Here is a 22,464-nt window from a genome sequence, read left to right on the forward strand (position 1 = left end):
TTATAAAAATTAATCAAAATATTTTATAGTTTTAAAATTATTTTAGCTTCGATGCGAAGCTGAGAAGGTATTAATTTTACTTTAATTTTTTTTTTTTATGTCTGTTGCCACTTTATCTCAGCTCTCACTGGACAGATTTCTTTCAAAAATTCGTCAAAAGATCACAAATCGTATCTAGTTGAAGACATTACCCTTAAAAATTGAAAAATTTTCCCTCGTTCCCCGCAATTGGGGGAAATATCCAAAAAAAATTACAAATTTAAAAATCGGTAAATTTTGTCTTTTTTTTCTTAAAACTTCCATAACATTTTCAAAAATCAACAAATCAACATAATTTTTTTTTATACTAAAACCTTAGATATTCACCTTTCATTTGATATTATTTTTTTGAAAATCTAACATTTAAACTACTCACAAGGAGGGATTCAAATAGTAACTTTTTTACAAAAACTAACTTTTTCAACTTAATTTTTGAAAATGTTCCGGAAATACTGCGTCCTTTAAACATATATCAAATTAAAGCTTATTTTATGTACTACAAAATGAAAAAAAATTTGTCCCGACACTTTATCTTCTGCATGTAAACGTCTGTCGTAGTTAAAAAAACGCTATTTTTGTGTTAAAATTTTCGATTTTAAATTTTCAACTTAAAAATTCTAGAACTTTTCGAAAAATGAAATTATCAGCACAAATTTTTTTTTCTAAATACATTAGAAGTACATCTTTCATTTAACATACTTTTTATTAAAATTGGACAATTTCCCCATATATAGGGGCGTTCAAAACTTGAAACATTGTATAAAAAATAGAACTTTTTCAACTTAACTTTTGAAAATGTTCCGGAAATACTGAGTCCTTTAAACATATGTCAAATTAAAGCTTATGTCATGTACTACAAAATTTAAAAAAAAAATTTGTCCCGACGACCTATCTTCTATGTGCAAATGGCTACCGTATTCAAAAATATGCTATTTTTGTGTTAAAATCCTGGGTTTTGTATTTTAATTTATTTTAAAATATCTTATAAGGGTAATACACTGCCCTATTTTTTTATAATTATTATTTTTGTAATAGGCTAAATTGAATAACTTTTTTTTTATTGGTTTTTTTAGATATATAATCATTAAAATTAATTAAATTCTGAATATTTCCATTGTAGAATCTTTTTAAACGCCAAAAATTAATTAGAAATGATAACTATGATTTTTAATTAAGTGATCTATTACGATAAAAATGTAACAAAATCTAACTTTTCTGATAAATATACTGTAAATAGTAATTATAAAATTTGCTGACAGCATATTAATTTTAACAATTTCATTTTTATCTATTTAATAATGTCAATTTCAAACTTGCAAATTGTTATGGTAATAAATTCATTTTTTTTTTTTAATAAAACTTTCACTTTAAAGGACAGTAAAAAATAGGTTCAAAATTATTACTTTTAACATATTAAAAATCAAAATCAATAATAATTTGAAAACAATTAATTTTAAAAATTATATAATATATAATTAAAAGAATTACTAATCTGGGTATAATTAAGGAAATAGAAGTTGATGTTGCTTTTGTAATTATCCATCAATTTTTTAAAATTAAACACTATCTACAGATTTGCATCGAAGCGTTTCTTATGATAGTGATTTTAATCACTGTCAGATTAAATCTATACTGGACCCNGGCTACCATATTGAAAAATATACTATTTTTGTATGATAATTATGGGTTTTGTATTTTATTTTAATAGAAGTTGATGTTGCTTTTGTAATTATCCATCAATTTTTTTAAATTAAACACTATCTACAGATTTGCATCGAAGCGTTTCTTATGATAGTGATTTTAATCACTGTCAGATTAAATCTATACTGGACCCAACTATGCAACGTCTCCATTATGCCACGACCCCACCGTACTATTTTTTTTATTTTATATACACAATTATATTTAATATTTTTTACTTTTATATTTTAATACAAGCATTTCAAATAAAAAACATGAATAATGTAAAAATTAAATAAGTAATAAAAAAACAATTTTTAAAATAATTATATTTTTACAAAATATTACATTTATACAAGAATGTGTACATTACATAAATATTTCAATTATAAATTCATTATCATAACAATGTTATATAATATTATGTACAAAATATAACACAGAAAAATATCACTTCCACTGAACTGGTTCAAAATTCCATTTTTGACTAGCATGATCAGTACAATCTTTAAGGACAATACTTGATTCTTTAGATGGCATGTCCAAACACAAGTCTGTCTCGATGTGTTTTAAATTCATAGTCTAAACCAAAAAATCAAATTTAACATTATTGATGCAGATTATCAATCAAACATTCAAACTCATATTTTAGTACCTCAGAGTTATACAACCAATTTTGCCGCTTTTGACCAGTACATGCAACAATTCTTACTTTTAATGCTACAACAGTTGTTTCTAAATCTGGTGTATCTAAACACACAGACTCATCGGTCATTAGAGCACCAGACCATATATTTGAATTTATACCCTCCTTAGGTTCCATAACAAACATAAGTGACAAAGAAGGTCGTCCTTGAACATCACAAGAACTAATCAATACAGGACCTATGGGTTGATTTAAAGAGCCTCGTCCTGTTGGTTTTTCTAAACAACGATTTGACAAAACATGTTTAACCTAAAATAATATTTAAAAATATATGTATTAAATGTATTGGAGAACAAGAGTAAAGGAGTAGAATACAGGGCCTAATAATATGAAGAATTAACGCAATTAGCGCACGATGAATTAAAGAAGAAGACAAGAATGATCCATAATCTTCCTTTAACTGAATTTAATTGAAAATAAGATATAATAAAGAAAGACGTGAACCCCAAAAGGTTCTATAATACATCTTAAAAAGTTGACCCAGCGAGAAATAAAAGATAAAAGCCATTGAAATTAAGGAAGCCAAAGGCGTCTAGGATCTAAAACTACAAATAAAATGTAGAATAACCGAGAAAAAGAAGTTGAATTATTTCTGATGAGTAAATAACATTAATTTGCTTTTGTAAGGAAATACTTTAATAAATGAAAAATGTAACGTTTCTGAAGGATAGAAAGAAACATATTAAAATTTAAGATGACATTGAAGGGTGTTTAGGGAATTGAAAAGAGTACTATATCATCAGCATAAACGAAGATTGAGTTTTGTTAATTTGTTAATGCTAAATTTATACTGCACATGCATACAGGGTGGCCCACCACTCACTGACAACTTAAATAACTTTTGATCCAGTTAATATTTTTAGTTGATTTTTTTTTTTAAATAATATTTATAGGTTAGGTCTATAGCTATATCTCAATAATTAATTTTTTTACATTTTATTAAAAATATTAATTATTTTAAAATTTTAAATAAAATGTAAAAAAAAAATTTAAGATAGCTATTTTGTAGAGTAGAATTTAAGAAAAATTTTAGTAAAAAAATATCTTATTAATATTCAGTAGTAAATATTCTGTAGCGTTTTGAAGTTTGTAAAAATTTGTATTTTCATGTACTATTTTACGGTTATAAACATTGAAATACGTATTGAGAAAAGGACAGAAGAAAACGCTATCTTTTCATGATTACTGTGTATACATATGATGATAGTGTGTATACATTACAAACTTGGCATTAATACCATGATAAGAAATTAGATAAGGCAATTATTACTTATCACTCTCATTCAAAAGTATATTGAAAAGATATCGTTTTCTTCTGTCCTTTTCTCAATACGTATTTCAATGTTTATAACCGTAAAATAGTACATGAAAATTCAAATTTTTACAAACTTCAAAACGCTACAGAATATTTACTACTGAATATTAATAAGATATTTTTTTACTAAAATTTTTCTTAAATTCTACTCTACAAAATAGCTATCTTAGATTTTTTTTTTACATTTTATTTAAAATTTAAAAATAATTAATATTTTTAATAAAATGTAAAAAAATTAATTATTGAGATATAGCTATAGACCTAACGTATAACTATTATTTAAAAAAAAAATCAACTAAAAATATTAACTGGATCAAAAGTTATTTAAGTTGTCAGTGAGTGGTGGGCCACCCTGTATATATATTAAAACAAATGAGGGCTCATACAGCTATCTTGAGGGAAACCGCGGTATGATATACGATACACATAAGAACCAGATGGGATAGTGAGAAAACGGCAACTATATGAGATTAGTGAGAAAATTAAAATACAAATTAAGGGTAGTAAAAAAAATGATAGAAGACTACATTGTAGTAAAACCATTATGATATCAACAAATAATGTTTATTATGAGGTCAACAAATTATGCTTACTATGATGTCATTAAATTTTTGGAAAAAAATAAGGATCAGCAAACAACGTAGAATAAATAGGGTACCAAATTAAGAAAGGGAATTGACTGACGAAGATGGTTTGACCACGGCCGTTTCCGTCGCCGTTAGTTTTATATTCGTACGGGCGTTATTGAATTTATTTTTTGATTATTATTTTGTATGTGTTATCATTATATTAGAAATACAATTATTTTTTAAATGTTAAAAAGACTTTTTATTGATATTAATTTATTAAATTTCATTATTTTATTATTGTGTGTGTGGCTAGAATTAAATTCGGGTTGCTGGTCCTTCAGTTAATGCCAATAGTCAATATAGGAGGCGGCTAGTCTCTGGGCTAAACCATCCATTAGTTAATAGAGTGAAAAGGTAGTTGTGCTGGTATCAATCAAAGGGATACCCTTCAGTCTGCTACTCTTGAACTAAACTGTGCTAACAAGTTTGTAGGTTATTCCTTGTCATTTTCTGCTCATGTTTATGATAATCGACACTTTTTCTCAGCTCTCACCAGGCTAATTTCTTTCAAAGTTACACCACAAGACTGCAAGTCACATCAAGTTGAAGATATGGTCCTTAAAAATTAAAAAATGTCCTCATTCTGTATAAATAAGAGTGATCTCCAAAAGTTACAATTTTTAAAATCGGTAATTTTTTTCTTGCTCTATCATAACTTTTTTAAAAATAAACGAATCAAAATATACTTGGAGAGCCAAAAAAGCAAAATTATTATTAAATAGTAAAACTTATTTATTTTGTGTGTGCTCTGGTATTTATGCCAGGAGAAGCTGACATATAACAATATTTATAATTTATCTTCGACTAGATACGATTTGTGATCTTTTGACGTATCGTTGAAAGAAATTCGTTCTGTGTGAGCTGAGAAAAAGTAGTAACAAACACAAAAAAAAAACATCATAGTAAAACCAATACCTTCGCATCGAAGCTAATAAAGACCAATTATCCTTTAAAACATTAAATTTTGGGGTATGTGAATTAAGTAAGGAAGGTTGATATTGGGTTGAAAAGTTTAAATAAATTATTATTATGGGGCAACGATTACAATCGTAAATACAGTTAAGTGTACGCAAAAAAAACTTCAAAAGAAATTAGAGAGTGTTATAATATCAAATAGTATTTATACAAGAAAAATAATTTAATTATGTAGGTTCTCTATTATTAAAAACACATAACAAAATATTACAATATTTTATTATTATTTAATTCATTATCAATCATTAGTATAAATAACTAGGACTGAGAATTATATGTATTTATAACTTTTGTTTCGTAGAAATATTTGTCGTTTCAAGGGAGGTTAAACCCTTAATTATCCCTTTATATCTTTGGTAACAATACATTACTGAGTTTTCGAGTCAATCAATTACGATTTGTAAAGACTGATGGTGTGATCAGACTAACTTAAAACAAATTTTAAGACATACAATTCTTAATAGATGAAAAAATTACCTTAAAAGTTAACTATTGAAAATATAATGAGTAATGACGGTTATATCTCCCCGTATTATAAAATTGTCAAATACTAAACTAAGGACTTTATTTATTAGATTATAGGGTGAATTAAAATAGGGATATATAATATACAGAGTGTTCAGTAAGTCAGGAAACGGGTTTCTATTGTTCTCATTGTTTGTAACAATGTATATTATTTATAACACCCTGTATATTATTTAATTCCATATATATATATATATATATATATATATATATATATATATATATGGAACAAATACGTAAAGCAGTAGAGCAATTAAGAAATGATTTAATTTAATTATTAATACTTTAATAATTGTGGAAAAAAGGACGTATGAGAAGAAGAATGTTTACAGCAAAGTTAGGGTTATTATTAAGATTACATGGCTGAGTTTTAAGTTTATTATTTTTTATATTTTTACAGACTATTTAGTTATATCAGAAAATTAAAACGTATTATTTGTAGTTCCTAAACGCTTTATTCGTTAAGTTTCTAAAAAAAATACTTAAATTAAAATTTTTAATAATTTTAATTTAAAAATATTAAATTAAAAAATTATATATAATAAAATAATGATAATAATGAAAATGAAAACTATGGAATATTACATTAAAAAAATGTATAACAAAAAAAATATCCTTATTATATTTAACTATTTCTTAGCTTATTATACTCTATTATTTCTTATCTTATCTTATATCATTAAATTTCTATTTATTTAGTATATTTTTAAAATTACCTTTCCAAAAAAACGCTTGTCCGTAGGCATAAAATGTTCAGGCCAGACATTATCTAAATACCATTTAAACCCTTTGCATTGTAGTTGTTCTCTAAGTTCTAATCTTGTTCTTATTTGTTGTTCATCTTTTAATTTCTCAGCTTCTATTTGAAATTCATTAAATAAACAATAAATTAATAATTACAAATAATTTTTAAATTGGTAAAGAAAACATTAGAATTTAGAATGTATTATTATTGATTAACCAGGATTAAATTTGAAGTAAAAATCTTGCCATTCGTCCATCCAAACCAGGGCTACTCGAGCCAAGTTTGTGTAAAGTATTCGAGATACACCTCCAGGAAACGTATAAGGAGATGATTTACGAAATATATGTCCTACGTGAGAACAGGGGGCGATTTCAATACTACCACCACATTGCCAAACCTGTTAAACATTAATCATGTGATAACTTTGATTAAATATGACATGAAATATATTTTCTAGCATACTCTAAATGACAACTCAAGATTTTCTCCACCCCAGATTTCCATTTTCTCATCATAACCACCGATTTCAAAAAAATACGACTTATCCATTGCAAACAATCCTCCTGCCATGGCTGGTGTTTTAAATGCTTGAGTAATATCTTTATGTCTTTTCATTACATCAGAAGTGGACCGCGTATACCATCGAAAATGTAAGTCCCAGTTAAACGCACCCCAATGTAATTCAAAACTTCTAATATAAGCAAATGTCTCATCACTAATAATATCAATAACTGGACATACTACACGTTTTCTATCTTCTGCCACTCGAATAACTAGACTTTCCAACCATCCTATACAAAAGATATTAAACCATTATGAAAATTACTATAATAAACATTAAATAATCACAAATGTTAAGAAAAATGTACTTTATAATAGTTATTAAATATTTTTAACTCTTTTTTAAGTTTGATACAAAGCAGAAACGCAAGCAAATCGGAAGGGGTGGCTTAGCGCTCCTCCAAAATGTTATAAAAGTGACATATATGATTACATAAAAAAATTTAGAGAAGAGAAAATTAACAAATGTGAGTTAGCTCTTCCTAAAAATTGATTAAAATTGTACATTTGATGCCAATCTTTAAGTTTTTATCAGGATAAATTACTTTTATGTCTATCAATAAAAAAAGTCTCTACTTTTACAAGACGTATAATCGGTCGCTTAAGTAAAAAAAAAAAGTTTTTAATACTCTACTAAAAAAAATTTGTTTATAAATCATAAGTCTTAAATAATAATTAAAAAGATTTTTTATCAAATTGTGTTTTATAATGATCATGTTAATTACTATCATATATCAATTTATACTTATCCTAATTATGCTGGATTTTGGTTGTACAGGTTTTTTTTTTTTAATAATAAATGGAAATAAAATTTGGATTCACATTGATATTTAAAATTATAACTAAAAATAAACTTTATTGATTTTAATATAACATACCAATAGTGCATTCGCAATGAGCGTCAAGAAATACTAGTATTTCACCCTTCGCCTTACGCGCTCCTTTTAAACGTGCTTTGATTAATCCAATTCTAATTGTCGATCGAATAATTTGGACGGAAATGGGTAAATTAGCAACATAATTATCTAATTCTTCACCTAAAAAAGCTAAAAAAACATAATAAATAAATTCTGTTCAGTAAAGGAAACACAAAATTAGGACATACTTCGAGTGCTAGCATCGTCGACTAAAATTATTTCATTAAGAAGAAGTCTTGGAGTACGGTTTATAACGCTATGAATAGTCCTTAACAGTGTAGACCAAGCTTCATTGTGAAAAACAATTATTACAGAACTAGACGGTAGGTTGTCTTTATCAATATTTTTCAATTTACAACTGTAAAAAAATGAATGTAACATGATTTCTAAATAATCTCAATCCATTCCATATTACGATTTTTTTCTAACATCCGGAAGCGATCTATTGAGTGGTATACGGTCACTAGCCATCAAGTTAAATCTATTAATCCTGTAGAGTTTCTGCATTTGAACAGACAAATAAGGCGGTATAACAACTGGCACTCCATCTTCACCTTCCCTAGGCTTTGGATCGAACATGTTTCGATTGAGTAACTCTAAAAGAATACAGAGTTGGATTTTATCACGTACCAAATAACAGTTAGAATAAAAATAAATAACAAAAATATTAAAATAAATATCAAACAATACACATCTATGTAAGTTAATTTAGCGAAAATATAAAACCTTCAAATAAACGTTTATTATTTTTTTTAATTTAAATATTTTCGTTAAACAATAGAATATTCTAATGAAAGAATAAAAAATTTAATGACATCGTAAAATTGAATTTTTATAAAGTTATATAAATATATACTATATACTGTATACTGTATAAGTTAATTTAGAAATAAAAGATTATCAAAGATACTTTTCTTAATTTAAAAACGATACGATACTTTATTTTTGTCCAACATTTTCGTTAATATTTGAAGTTTAATACATACCATCAGTAAGATTGACAGTTGAATCAATATTATTAGCATCGCCCAAATAATGACCAACCACAACATGAAGTCCTCTATGATCTACGTACTCTTGTTGATCTTTTTTTAATCTATAAAATTAGAAGAATTACAATAATATGCTAAAAAATTATTTTTTTCTTAAATAAAATTTCGCTCTAATTTCAAATAAAATAGATACAGTATGCTAAAATACATTCAAATATTATACAAACATACAAAACAAAATTAATGATTTAATCTAAATTTTTAATTATGATTTTCTTTTTCAATATCATTCCATTTCCAAAAATCTTTTGTTCGAACTATCAATATTCGCTAGAATATTAAATATCATTAAAAACAGCACTTAAGTAAATGAAAGAGCTATGACATACAGATGAATGGGTAAACAAGCTGAAACTACAGGCGATTTGTGATCTATTGAACCAATGTGATTTATATAAATCTAAAAACAAATTTATTGAATTATCTTAATATAAGTTTTCTTATAAATATATTTCAATTGTTGTTTAATATCTCGTCTGTAAATTAAAATTAAGATATTTTAAAATATCCAGTAATTTATACATCAGCAGTCAACAATCATTAAAATATTATTTTAATAATCGTTAACCTCTTACGTTGAAAGTATTGTTTTTGTTTTCATTATGTTATAAAATGCAATGAGCGTGGCAGAATATCTTATTGTTAGGTACTTTCGAACGAGGTTATCCGTTTTAAAATAATGTAATTACAAAAATAACCAAATGTTCACGAGTCGATGCCGAGATGGTAAGTTAAAATTTGAGAAAGAAATTTTATAATTAAACTGTAGTTCACTCAACCGACATACTACATGCACACTAATTTCCAACACCACAGAAACAGATTTATACTCGGCAAAAAATCGTTTTATAAGATGCTATTGAGTGATGCAAAACAATCTCATCAGCTACATAAATAATTGTCTTTAAAAATTCAGTTTTTTTATTTCCATTGAGGTGATAGATTTGTCACGTAAAATCAAAGCGGGAAATTACGACGCGTCGTTTATAACCGAAAACGGTTTCCTACTTTAAGTGGTTATTTGGGAGCCAAATTCAATAATATAGCATAGAACAATAGTATTGCGGTTTCTCATCATACTATCATTATACATTGTTTCCGATCAAATCGCCGCAACAATCTTGGTCTGTTAACTTTTTTCTGTATTCAATTCTTTAAAGATAGAATAATAAATGAAAATTATCCCTTTTTTGTCGATCGTCATGGCAGCCACGAACATCAATTGAATTCCTTTTAGCAGGAAATCCGTACGCACAGTTATTGTTATTTAGTTTTTTCACTTGATTCTACGTAGATCATATACATTGCGTTATAAAAATGGAATAACTTGTTTTTCATATTGTATCTAAAAAGTCAGACAAGTTATGAATTCCAAACAACTCCCATTAATATAGCTTACGCTTGGCCACTTTTACGAACATGAACAACAAGACGCCGAGCTATCAGAACACATTTTTTAAAACTAAACATATACATGCTATATGCTATACAATAAATTAAGGTTACATATATTTTTATTATCTTAATTAGTTTTCATTGTGTAACTGCTAAACTCCTAATTTCCTAATAGTAAAATTATTTTGCTATGAAAAATTGATAGAATTTTGACACAACATTAGCCATTGCAATTGCCATCATTTTTTTCTACCAACTCAAATAAAGTCAAAAACAATTATCGACCTTAAATGACATTGTAATTTTTCTAATTACATAAATTACCAATAATTGATGGAAGTCAAATACATACACTAACTACCTCATTTTTGATGAGTTGGATACAGAAAAGTTATATCTATTTAAATGGGTAAGCAAATATTAGAAGACATTCAATTGTGATTTTACTTATATTTTAGCTTCGATGCGAAGCTGAGAAGGTATTGATTTTACTAAGATGTGTTTTTTTTTTTTATTATTTTTNTGAGAAGGTATTGGTTTTACTAAGATGTGTTTTTTTTTTTTATTATTTTTTTTTTTTTTTGTGTCTCTTACCACTATTTCTCAGCTCTCACCGATTTCTTTCAATGATACGTCAAAAGATTACAAATCGTATCTAGTCGAAGACATTATTCTCAAAAATTGAAAAAAATTCCCTCGTTCCCCGTAAATGGAGGAAACCTCCGAAAAAATTACAAATTTAAAAATAGCTAATTTTCGACATTTTTTCATTTTTTTTTACTAAAAACTGCCGTAACTTTTTTAAAAATAAACATATCAATATAATTTTTTTTTTATAGATGCATGATGTCATTACCTATCATTTGGTATATTTTTTTTATAAATCTGACTTTTTACCTGCCTACAGGGGGGGATTCAAAATGACAACTTTTTTACAAAAAATTAATTTTTTCAACTTAACTTTTGAAAGTGTTCCGGAAGGTCTGACACTTTTATATATATCTTAAATTAAAGCTAATGTAATATACTTTATCATGGAAAAAAAAAATTTCGGACTTTATTTTGTCTTCACGGTGAAAATGGCTACCAAATGCTATTTTTGTGTGAAAATTCTCAATTTTATTTTTTACATTTTTAACTTTATAATGCTATAACTTATTGAAAAGTGTATTGATCAATATAATTTTTTTTTGGGAAATACTATTTTTTAATAATCCCTTTTTCATTCAACATACTTTATCTTAATCAGGATATTAATAAGGAACCAGCAGATCATGTAGCTTTTGGAATAAAACACCAATTTTTTTAAAATTTAACACTATCTAAAGATTTGCATCGAAGCGTTTTTTATGATAGTGATTTTAATCACTGTCAGATATCATTATATTTGATCCAACTATGCCACGTCACCACTGTGCCGCGACCCCTCTGTGCTGGGTTTTTTTTTTTATAATAGTTATGCAAAATAATGTTTGACAATTTAATAATCTATTAGCAAAATAGCGTACATAAAAAAATATCAGGCCGACTAAGCCATGGCCTGGCCTAATATTTAGAACCCTTTCTTAATAATAAGAGTAAAACTTGACCGGGTTGTATTTCACTGGAATAATGTCATAAAATTTTTGAACTTAAACTAATGTATGAATTTTATATGAGCAAATAATAATACTATTAATAACAAAAAAATCCTCAACAACAAGAAATAGCGTTTATAATTTCTTGCTGATTTGAAATACAGTAGTCAGTAGTCTCTCATTTTATCAATGTAAATGATTATTACGAACCATCCATAGTGATCTTGTAGACATTTTTTTGATTATACATTCAATATGTAACTAATATATTTATAAGAAGTATTCAAACATTCTTTAATGCATTAAAACTACAATGATTCAATCAAATTTAATAACATATCTTGGAGTAATAACTAAAAAGTTTTAAAAGGTTGACAAATTTTTATAGAGTTGGGATCTCGGAAGTAATCCAAATAAATTTTTAAATGCATAAATTCCCGAACTCTAGTTATTAATATTCAAAACAAAATTTAAAAACAAATGACTAACAAAAATGTATTTTTGAAATTACTAGTTTGTAAACCTGTTTCCATTTAAAAAATTAATGTTAACACCCTCATAAGGTTTTATAGATGAACCGATAATATAAATATAATATAAATCGTTGAATAAATATTACTTAATAAAAAACATTAAGAATAATTTTGAATATATGAACATATTTAATATTTAACTATTACCGAATAATACCGAATTAGCTATTTCTAGGCACTGTGGCTACGAAGAATCGAGGTGCCTATGGACGATTGGATAATATAAAAAAAAATCATGCGTGGAATAAAAATTTTACAATTTTCGACAGCGTAAAGTTTCTTGCGATGGGGTTGTATTATTACTGTTTTTGTTGATAATAATCTAATATTAAATATCGTTTTATCAGGTAACTAACCGATTTATGTTACCGTTGAATTAAATACCATAAGAAAATAGTACCGTCTTATTGTTATTATTTGATTTTTATGAAACCGGTCTGTTTGATCATTTTATCATGTCATTCAAATTCAATGGACATTATAAAAAAAAATTGTTGTTGCATGTTTAAAAAAAAAGATTTTTACTTTTTTAGGAACTAGAACTTACTCACAACTAAAAAGTTGGAAGAAACTAAGAACAGTTTTAAATTAGTATAAAAATTGATTTAGATTATTTTTTTTTTTTTTATCTAAAGTAATTTAGAATTAAATAAAACCGTATTTTTTGTACAACTAAAAAAATGATTAGGTTCTTTAACGTCAAAATATCAACAAGGGTCTACAATATTTTAATTTTATATAAAAAATACAATAATGTGCTAAAAATATATTAAAAAGAAAAAAGATGATTTTACCATAATTTTGAAAATTATGTATATTTTTTATTATACAATGTATACAAAAGTAATTTAATAATTGTAAACTACTAAATTTCTCCTAAAATAATAATTTTGAAAAACTTTTAAGCCACATAAATCGAGAAATAAATACTACTTAAATAAGCTAAACAAATATTTTATAAAATTATTAATATTATATAATGTTAAATTATTCACTCTGTAGAATAATCGCGTAGGCTAATTACGTAAGGCGATCATATAGTTTGATAAAAGCAGTATAGAAATGGACAACAGAAGGAAAAAGATTTAAAACAAAGATAGATTAAGTCAAAAAACCAATTGGAAATTGGAATTCTGGATGGAAAATCGGTAGCAGAGGGTAAAAATAATTAGAAACAGGTATGTGTTGTAGAGCAACGGACTCTGAAAATCCAAAGAAGAAATTAATTTTAATTATTATATTTTTTTATTTAATAAATTTACAAATTTACAAATAATTATTATAATTAATAAAGGATAAATATCTAATATATTTTTTACTAAATACTATTTTAAATTCTCTCCCAAAATTAATCGTAGCTACGTGTGTAATTTGAGATAACCGTATTAAAATTACTGTTTTTAGTTAGAAAACTATAGTTATGATATAATTTCGAATTTAAAAAAACTATTGTGGAATAAATCTGTAACCATAATCTAAGTTTTAGGAATTTATTGTTGTAAAGTAGGTAAATCAAATCTGATTCAAATTAGAAATGCACATCATTTTCCTTTATTATATACTAAAAATGTAATTCTTCATGAAATTATTCACTGCTTTATATTGCTGCACGTACATTGCATTATTTTACATGATTTTATCTAAAATCGTGATCACCTTACTAATATTTTTAAGCAACGGGACAATTTGAGAAAATAGATTTTCTCAAGGACTGCGTCAGATGAACGACCTGTAATTGAAAGTTATTTGTGATCTAAAACCATTATTGCTATTATTTTGATGATACGATAACTGGTAATAACAAAGAACGTTTTGAATAACAAAATGAAGGTATTACAATAAAGCGAATCTTAAGACTGCCTTTTGACGCAAATTATTCTACAGATATAGAACATCGAATTCAAAAAACGTTACAGAACATATTCGTCATTAAAATTAAGAATAATATATTTGCTTTATATTAAAAGTTTTTGAAATAGGAAACTATATGGAATCCATAATTTTACAGTATTAAGTTTTTAATAATAATGAATTTCCTTACTCGCTCTGTGATAAATCCAGGAAAAACAAAAATTATTTATCACACTTAGTTAATCTGGTGAGATGTAATTTTAAATACAGTGTTCATTGTGAAGGTGTTATGAAACTGATCATTTTATGCTATTATGAATGATAAATAAGGATTATCAAGTAATTTTTTTTTTATAAGATACGTCTTTATTGTATTTACAGAGCGATATATACATTTTTAGTAGTATATTTTTGATCCAAGGAACTAGTACTTTTAAAGCACCTTTTAAAGATTATAATATCTAAAATTATAAACTAAATACTTAGATATTGTCATTTCTAAAAATGCATAAAGCCGGATTCCTAAATTTTGTTGGGAAGGAGGTGTCATACAGATATTTACTGGCTTATAACTCATAATAGAATTTTACTGAACAAAACTAGGTCTTTAACGCGTATACAATTATTAATTGGGACTAAAATGGACAAAATTACTGACTTTTAATTCAAATAATCCCATTCCTATATCCCTCTAAAAACTGACTCTGATAATGCTGTACGTAAATTTAGTGATAATTTTTGATAGTTTATCCCTAAAATATTATACTGCCATTTTCTGATTACTGAGTACGATTAAACTCAAAAAATTAAAATTACTAAAGGACTTTAACATATGAGCAGCAAAAAGCCACTAACATATAGTTTTCAGTAGATCTTTTACTACAATATTTAGAAACTTTGTCATGGTATTCTGAAAACGAGAGCTTCATCCCTTCACCTCTTGCAACTACAAAGATTTATATAAATCATCTCTTTTATTTGTATAAATAAGAGACCGTCTTGCACTCGCTCTCTTGTTAAATACATCATTATCTCATAAATCTAGTTTTGACTTTATAATAAATGTAACTGATAAATTCGGCCACCCTTAAATGCGTCCATGATGGTCACTAAAAATTGTAGTAATAATTTATAGATCTTAATTTCTATACACTCGTATAAAAAGCATGAAGGTTAAATTCCTCAAATTTTGCCAATTAAAAAAAAAAAAAAAAAATCTAAAAAGTTTGTCTTACAGAAATAATAAACATTTTGTTATTTTAACTAGAAACTGTAGTTAATTCATAATTCAACTGTAGTTATTTTTAGGTATTTCAAATTAGAATTTAAATTTTATATACTATTACATTTTCAAAAGAACGCCTGAAATTTTATCTAAAATGTTTAAATATGTTCATGATAAAGGAAATTACTCTATCAGATTTTGTTTAACATAAATTCCTTAATAAATAATAGATTTGTGTCAATTTTCCCTGGAACCAACATGACGCGATCTCCCCTATAATATATAATAAAACAATAGGTATTTTAAAATATGTTTATTTTTATTAATTTATAATTTTTTAAATTATAATTGCAATAACCGTTAAAAAGCATTTTTTAGTATACCTAAACATTTTTAAAGGGGCTAGGTCTCCAAACTTGTCAATTTGGTCCTATGAATATTAAAGAAGGGAAATCAAATTAACGCCCCCCTAAAAAAACTTGTATTATTTAATTATTTATTAATAAAAATAATTGAACCAATTTATTTAAGTGCGTTAAAGAAATTTTAAAGAATTGTTATGGCTAGTATCCAAAATATTTCTAAATCATTTAAGGATGAATCATTTACATTTTAGTATAGAAACTATTTTGTTTCAAATCAAGAAAATATCTACATGTTACCCTTTTTATTTTTACTAATTTTTTATAGTTTCCAAAATATTTGGGCAGGTCAAGATATTTGGTGTAGTAACGCACACTGATTTTAATCCAAACAAATGGGTTTTACATGAAACTCAAAATTTTCAACACAATTAACTCTACTACCCAACTTTGTAGTAATCCATTTATAAGCTTTAGTGAACAAAAAGTCTATTAAGTTCTTTAAGAATTGAATCATGAAGACGGAAACTGTTACAAATTTCAAATTACTTAAATATTATACAGGAGCGTCATTTCAATTTTTTATTTCAAATTTAAAAATAAAAACGTAATTAATTATAAATCAATAAACACAGTAAAATTTATAAATGTAATTATAATTATTTAGTAATTTTGAGTTACTCGACCCTGGTAGTCAAGTATCATGTACCTTAGTGATATCCAATCGTTTTGCAGAGATGGATCTATATTTGCTCGGCTGTTTTTCGACCATAACAGCAAACCAGAGGTAAACACAAATACTAAAGCCCACGGCAATCCACGACGAAACCTTCTTCGACAACCCACCATTTTTCAGCACACATCCCACGTTGGTATTGACAAAAATCACGGCATCATAAAAATAACATTAAAAAACGACAACTTAAACAACAAACAACTCTCACTGACGGGCACACAGTCATTACTGACGAAACACCACACATACAAATGTCCTCACGACCGTGACGGGTCTAAATGGAAACAAGTAGAATCAACAGGCCAAATCCGTTGGAATAAGAAATAACTACAAGCTACATAACATGTATAAGGTAGAGTCGATAACGTTGTGTTTGTGGAAATGGTAGCTAGTACCTAGCGCTATCTACCAATAATGAGGAAACAAGTAAAATAACTTGCCATTTTTTATTTGGATTTTTTGAAAAAAAACTTAATTTATAAATTTTTCCATATTTTATTTTTTTCTTTCTTGCTAACTATTCTGATGACCTAGGCTTCGGTCTAGTCATATTGACGCAACGGCACCGTACATAAAGCTTTTAGGACTTGGACAATAATAATCTTTTGAAGTAATAGGCGAACATTAAGTAAAATTTTTTAAGAAACTAGAATAATATTAAAAATAGTTATTGGAAACTAACGTACAATAAAAATACAAACAAAACTTCGTTTTTAGGGGCTATTCAATTTCTATGGACCCATAGATTGTAGTGCAATATAAGTAGAAGCAATCTTGTCAACAGGCATAATGGTTTTACCTGAATACATTGATTTAAGATTTCACTAGTAGTCCCACAGTAAATTATTCATTCCGACATTAGTTTATATAGTCAAGAAAGTAAATCATGGTGGGACATTCTGTACAGTATATATTTTTAATTTTGTATAAAATATTTTTTTACATTGCTAAACTAAATTTTTTAAATAGAATAGTATTGTACTTAGTTGCTATAATTTATTATTATATTGCTTATTCATTATATTTTCAGGTTATAAATTAAAAATTTGATACAAGTTGGAACTGTCTAAAAAAAATTGTTATTTTCGTTTTAATATTATTAAGTTTGATATATTGTATTACTAACCATGTTATGACTATTAATGTAATTTATTTATAATCCCACATGAATAAGTCACATCAATCAATAGAGAAAAATAATGTTAGTTATATTATTTAGAGAGAAAAATATTTTTTGGTCATTTAAGAACTGGAGCCTCCCGCCCACAAGTTCAAAAATATATTTGCGCCAATAATTTCCAAACTATTTGATAAAAATATTTTAAATTTGGCACCCAAAAAGTTGATCTAAAGAAGCCACTGACTAATAAAATAAATTTAAAAAAAGTTAAGAAAAAATTCTTATAATGTTTATCAAAACCAAATTTCTGGAAATATCACATATAAGATTAATTTATACCTAATAAATCTAAAATTAAGTGTGAAACATATCTAACTGACAACTTATAAAACTTTTGATACAATTAACATTTCACTGTAATTTTTTCTAAATAATTTATGCATTCATGGATTATTTTAAAATCATATATTTTATTATTTATTTTAAATAATAAAGAAATTTGTTTTTATTATTACAAGCATTATAACACATAGTTGGTGTGTAACTTTAGTAGAAAACATGTTAAAAATATATACCAGTACAAAATACACACATCTAGATTACATACTTTATGTATTAAAATTCTTCAACTCGATAACAACTCGTATTAAAATAAACAGCTTATTTGAAAATTTAAAAAAATAACAAACATTTTTTTTATTACTAAAAATAAATAGTAAAAAATATGTTTTTAACATACTTTAAAAATTCTAAAATTATTACAAAATGATTATTGAATCAATAGTTATTAGTTATCAGTTAGATCAATTCCACTCTGTATATTAAATTTATTAGAAGAGTAAAAGACACTTTTAGTTAAAGACCAAATAAGGTAATTTTATTATCTTTAATCAGAGGTGTCGTGGAGCGTATACGCGGGTATACGGTGTATACCCACTTCTTTGTTTTTCTGTTATTGCGTATACTTATAAAATCATGAGTGATACGCGGGTATACGGCGTATACCCACTGTTAGTTTTCTTATTAGTGCATATACGTATTTATAAAATAGTTGAAGAGTATAGACTAAAGAATAAAATAAAAAGAAACTGGAGGCAGGTATAGCCGGCGCCAATAAAAAAAAACAATCTGTTTTAACGCACACAACTAAAAAAACCGCTACGGACGAAAATTAGCGTACCAGTTCCGACGATGGCTAATTCCAACAAAATGTCCGGCGTTTGACCCGGCAGTCCGTTGGCGACAACACGACTAGCCTTTAAAGTAGAGGTAAAAAAAAAACTAAATACCCAGTGCCGGAAATTAATAAGAACAATTTAAATCATAAGGCGACAATATATGCGGTGAGCAGTGCAAATAACGTTCAAGATAGGAAAAGAGCGGGGTGAATGTACACACAAATGCCGTCCATGAACCGGTCCGAAGTAGTACACAGCTGATTATCTCGCGCGCGCACAAACTGATAAATGCCGTCGCAATACGCATTCAGCTCAACACAAATATATATATATATATGTCTATACAAATAGACAAAAAAATAAATAGATACTTTTTGTCACGTTACAAATATAACAGTATCTAATAATACACATATCGATTATATTACTATGAAATTTAATTATTTAAGAACTTAGAAGTGTCAGTAAAAATATTCGAGTAATAGTTTGGAAATTGGAAGGAGCAAGGCCGTATCTGGGAGGGTTAGGAGTTTTAGTTGCATTATGTAATATTTAGAAAATACATATTTTTAACACAGTTAAAACATCACAATATTTTTATTCCGTCCCCCAAAACTATGTTATAGTTAAGGCCTTTGAAAAGTAGTGTGGGGGTGAAATACTCCACGTTTCCTCATATAGGTTTTTAACTTATCTATTGATCAAATTACGACTATATCACTGTTGATAATGTATAAAGTTAAAAGTTCAACAAAATAATTGTGAAATATTGTATGTAGAAAATATAAAGTGCAATGGGGGGTGTGGGGGGCAGAGCCCCCCACGTTATTCTCTTTTCATAATATAGGTGTATACCCATAAAAATTTTTAGGACTACACCACTGTATATCATATTTTGTATATGATCTATTTACATAAATATATTGCCATTATATGGAACTAACTCATAGATAAATATATTGTAATACATATTAACTAATTTTTTTTTAATTATAATAATTTCATAACTTTTTAGGAAATTGCAATATGGTACAGTAAATTTTTTATTTTAATCCCTATATTTGAATTTTTTTAATTTAAAAATTTAAAGGTCAGAAAAACTAATTATAAATTTCACTAAACACACTGATCATTGGACCTTTTCAATTTTTCTCTGGAAGTCATTCAGAAATTGTAAATAATGATCAAGTGCTGATATTATTATGAATTAACATTTTATATAAAAATTTCAAATCAGTTGTTATATAACATTATAAATATAATAGATTATATTTCTAAGTCATCATCAGGATCTTCTTCGTCCCAATCATCAGCTTCATCAGGAATATAATGAATTATTCCACCACAATTGGTATTCTGAACCCTTAAATAAAAATTTATATCAATACAATAATAAAAAACATCGGAACAAATAAAAAATGACAAATTTAGTTTATATTCAGTCTTATATATAAATAGACTTAATTATTAACTTATTAGAAATTAAGTGATGTCAATAACCACAAACTAATATTTTTTATTTAAAAGTAAAATTTGAATTAACATTTCAAGATAAAAAGTGTCTAATATTCTATGAGAAACAAAATTAAAGTGTATATAGAGTGTAATTTATACAAATACTATCTCCATTTTTTTATAACCATGTATTTAGAAATTTTATGCTCTAGGTAAAGAAGAAAAATCACCCTCATTGACCAAAACTTACTCTACAATATTTAAAAAATATATCTTATGATCAGACCAGTGCATATTTCTCATAGAATCTAGAAGCATAAAATGTATACATAAAAATTCATAAATTCAAAATCATTAGTATAATACATTTTTTGTAAATTATATATAGGAATAATATATAATTCTGTGAATTTTTACCTGTACACATCATATATATAAAATTATAATCTAAGATTCATATTATTTCAAATAAAATAAAGGAGAAACTTGAATTTCAATAATTGAAACATATACAGAATTTAAGCATAGACACAGAACATTCGGAAAAACAAACTTTTTGATTTTTTTAACACTATGAAGTTCCAAAGTATTGAGTATTTTCATTGTTTATTTATAGTTTACTTACTGAGTATACGGTAAAATTAATTTGTCCTTAGCTTCCCTTTCACTCTCTTCTAGGACCAACTTGAAACTAGCTAAATTTACAGGTAAACTTTTTTCATTTGAAATTTCTTCTATATTTTGTGGTGAATTGACTATCAGTTTGAAATTACCATCAGATTTAAGTTTACCATTTAAATTCTTTTGTACATGAATTGAATAATTTAAAAATTTAGTTTTTTAGAATAAGACAGTTAAGTTATATCTTACTTGCGATGCACATTTTCCATTAGATCTTTTATGTTCTAAATTCAATTGTAACATTGTTGTATCACCTAAGTATTGAACATGAATATAAGTATTACATAACTTTTTTATATGTTCAACTTCAACTTCTTCTGTAATATCCTCATGAACTATTGAAATTATTTGTGCAAAATTAGGCACTAATAATTTAAATATTGAAACGATATATTAAATTAGTAGCTCTCTTTATATTATTGTTTTACGTCAATTTTTTTTTATTTACCTGTTTCTAATGAAATTAAGTCAAGTAATTCCTTATACACAATACACAGTTTTGTATGCAGTAAACATATTGATAGAGAATCAATAATTAATATTACTTTTTTTTTGGCATTTTTTAAAATTCTATCTGCAATTTCTCTAATACTATGTTTTTTATTTTTAAAAGTTTTCATACAATCATGAAAGTTTATATTTAAGGTAGGTGAAAATGAAATTTCATATTCAGAAACTAATTTTTCATAACATAACAAATGAACTTCATGGTTATTTCTGTTTTCAGCAATACTTTTTAGTATAAATGATCCTTTTGCTAAATATGAATCTAAACAATAATATTAAACCTAATAAATCTAAAGCATAATTTTTTGTTAGAAACGATATAAATATATCATTAACATTATTAGAACTTACCAGTAATTAATATAAACTTACTGGCATGAGTACCTTTAATTACTGTATCATAAATATTCATTTTTTTCAAGGTATAAATTAAAATATTTAAATATGAAGTAATAATTATATGTTAATATAAATTCAACTATATGCATATAAAACATAAAAAACAAAGTTAATAAATGATATACATAATTTGTGAGGCCTGCACTTCAAAACTTATAATTAACATTCATTTATAAATCTTATAATTTTAGTTGCACCTAATTTTAAATTCGCGTGATAATAATCGATAAAAAAAATGAATTTCTTATCATGATTTATTAATACAAATAATGATAGTTTATCAGGTTTTATTATCAATTTT

General features: G+C 25.9%; 2 protein-coding genes across 4 annotated transcripts; both read right to left on the reverse strand.

The window, feature by feature from the left end:
* Nucleotides 1-2,032: 2,032 nt before the first annotated feature.
* Nucleotides 2,033-17,120, reverse strand: LOC126901956 (polypeptide N-acetylgalactosaminyltransferase 13-like). Of its 2 annotated transcripts, none has more exons than XM_050679038.1 (10): nt 16,797-17,120; nt 9,079-9,188; nt 8,508-8,688; nt 8,281-8,450; nt 8,054-8,212; nt 7,077-7,405; nt 6,831-7,011; nt 6,586-6,728; nt 2,375-2,674; nt 2,033-2,301 (listed from the first exon to the last, which is right to left on the reverse strand). In XM_050679038.1, the coding sequence occupies exons 1-10, from the start codon at nt 16,934-16,936 to the stop codon at nt 2,170-2,172; spliced, it is 1,845 nt and encodes a 614-aa protein (XP_050534995.1). In that variant the 5' UTR covers nt 16,937-17,120; the 3' UTR covers nt 2,033-2,169. The 2 variants fall into 2 exon arrangements, with proteins under 2 accessions (XP_050534995.1, XP_050534919.1); XM_050678962.1 differs by having other exon boundaries at nt 8,054-8,221; nt 16,797-17,118.
* Nucleotides 17,121-20,318: 3,198 nt separating this feature from the next.
* On the reverse strand, nt 20,319-22,336 carry LOC126903506 (elongator complex protein 5). 2 transcript variants are annotated; one of them, XM_050681803.1, is made up of 5 exons: nt 22,137-22,336; nt 21,706-22,026; nt 21,447-21,622; nt 21,202-21,377; nt 20,319-20,484 (listed from the first exon to the last, which is right to left on the reverse strand). In XM_050681803.1, the coding sequence occupies exons 1-5, from the start codon at nt 22,174-22,176 to the stop codon at nt 20,388-20,390; spliced, it is 810 nt and encodes a 269-aa protein (XP_050537760.1). In that variant the 5' UTR covers nt 22,177-22,336; the 3' UTR covers nt 20,319-20,387. The 2 variants fall into 2 exon arrangements, with proteins under 2 accessions (XP_050537760.1, XP_050537675.1); XM_050681718.1 differs by having other exon boundaries at nt 22,116-22,336.
* Nucleotides 22,337-22,464: the final 128 nt, after the last annotated feature.

The sequence above is a fragment of the Daktulosphaira vitifoliae genome, unplaced genomic scaffold, assembly GCF_025091365.1.
Source record: "Daktulosphaira vitifoliae isolate Bord-2020 unplaced genomic scaffold, ASM2509136v1 Scaffold_1, whole genome shotgun sequence".
NCBI classification, from domain to species: Eukaryota; Metazoa; Arthropoda; class Insecta; order Hemiptera; family Phylloxeridae; genus Daktulosphaira; species Daktulosphaira vitifoliae.

Excerpts from the sequence above, each read along its gene's own strand:
- LOC126901956 (XM_050678962.1), bottom strand. The coding sequence starts at position 16,936 with ATGGTGGGTTGTCGAAGAAGGTTTCGTCGTGGATTGCCGTGGGCTTTA. Across the intron at positions 8,222-8,280 it reads CGACGATGCTAGCACTCGAA|CTTTTTTAGGTGAAGAATTA; the intron begins GTATGTCCTAAT and ends ATGTTTTTTTAG. Across the intron at positions 2,302-2,374 it reads ATTGGTTGTATAACTCTGAG|ACTATGAATTTAAAACACAT; the intron begins GTACTAAAATAT and ends TTTTTGGTTTAG.
- LOC126903506 (XM_050681718.1), bottom strand. The coding sequence starts at position 22,176 with ATGAATATTTATGATACAGTAATTAAAGGTACTCATGCCAGTAAGTTT. Across the intron at positions 21,623-21,705 it reads CTTAATTTCATTAGAAACAG|TGCCTAATTTTGCACAAATA; the intron begins GTAAATAAAAAA and ends TTAAATTATTAG. Across the intron at positions 21,378-21,446 it reads ATGGAAAATGTGCATCGCAA|AATTTAAATGGTAAACTTAA; the intron begins GTAAGATATAAC and ends CATGTACAAAAG.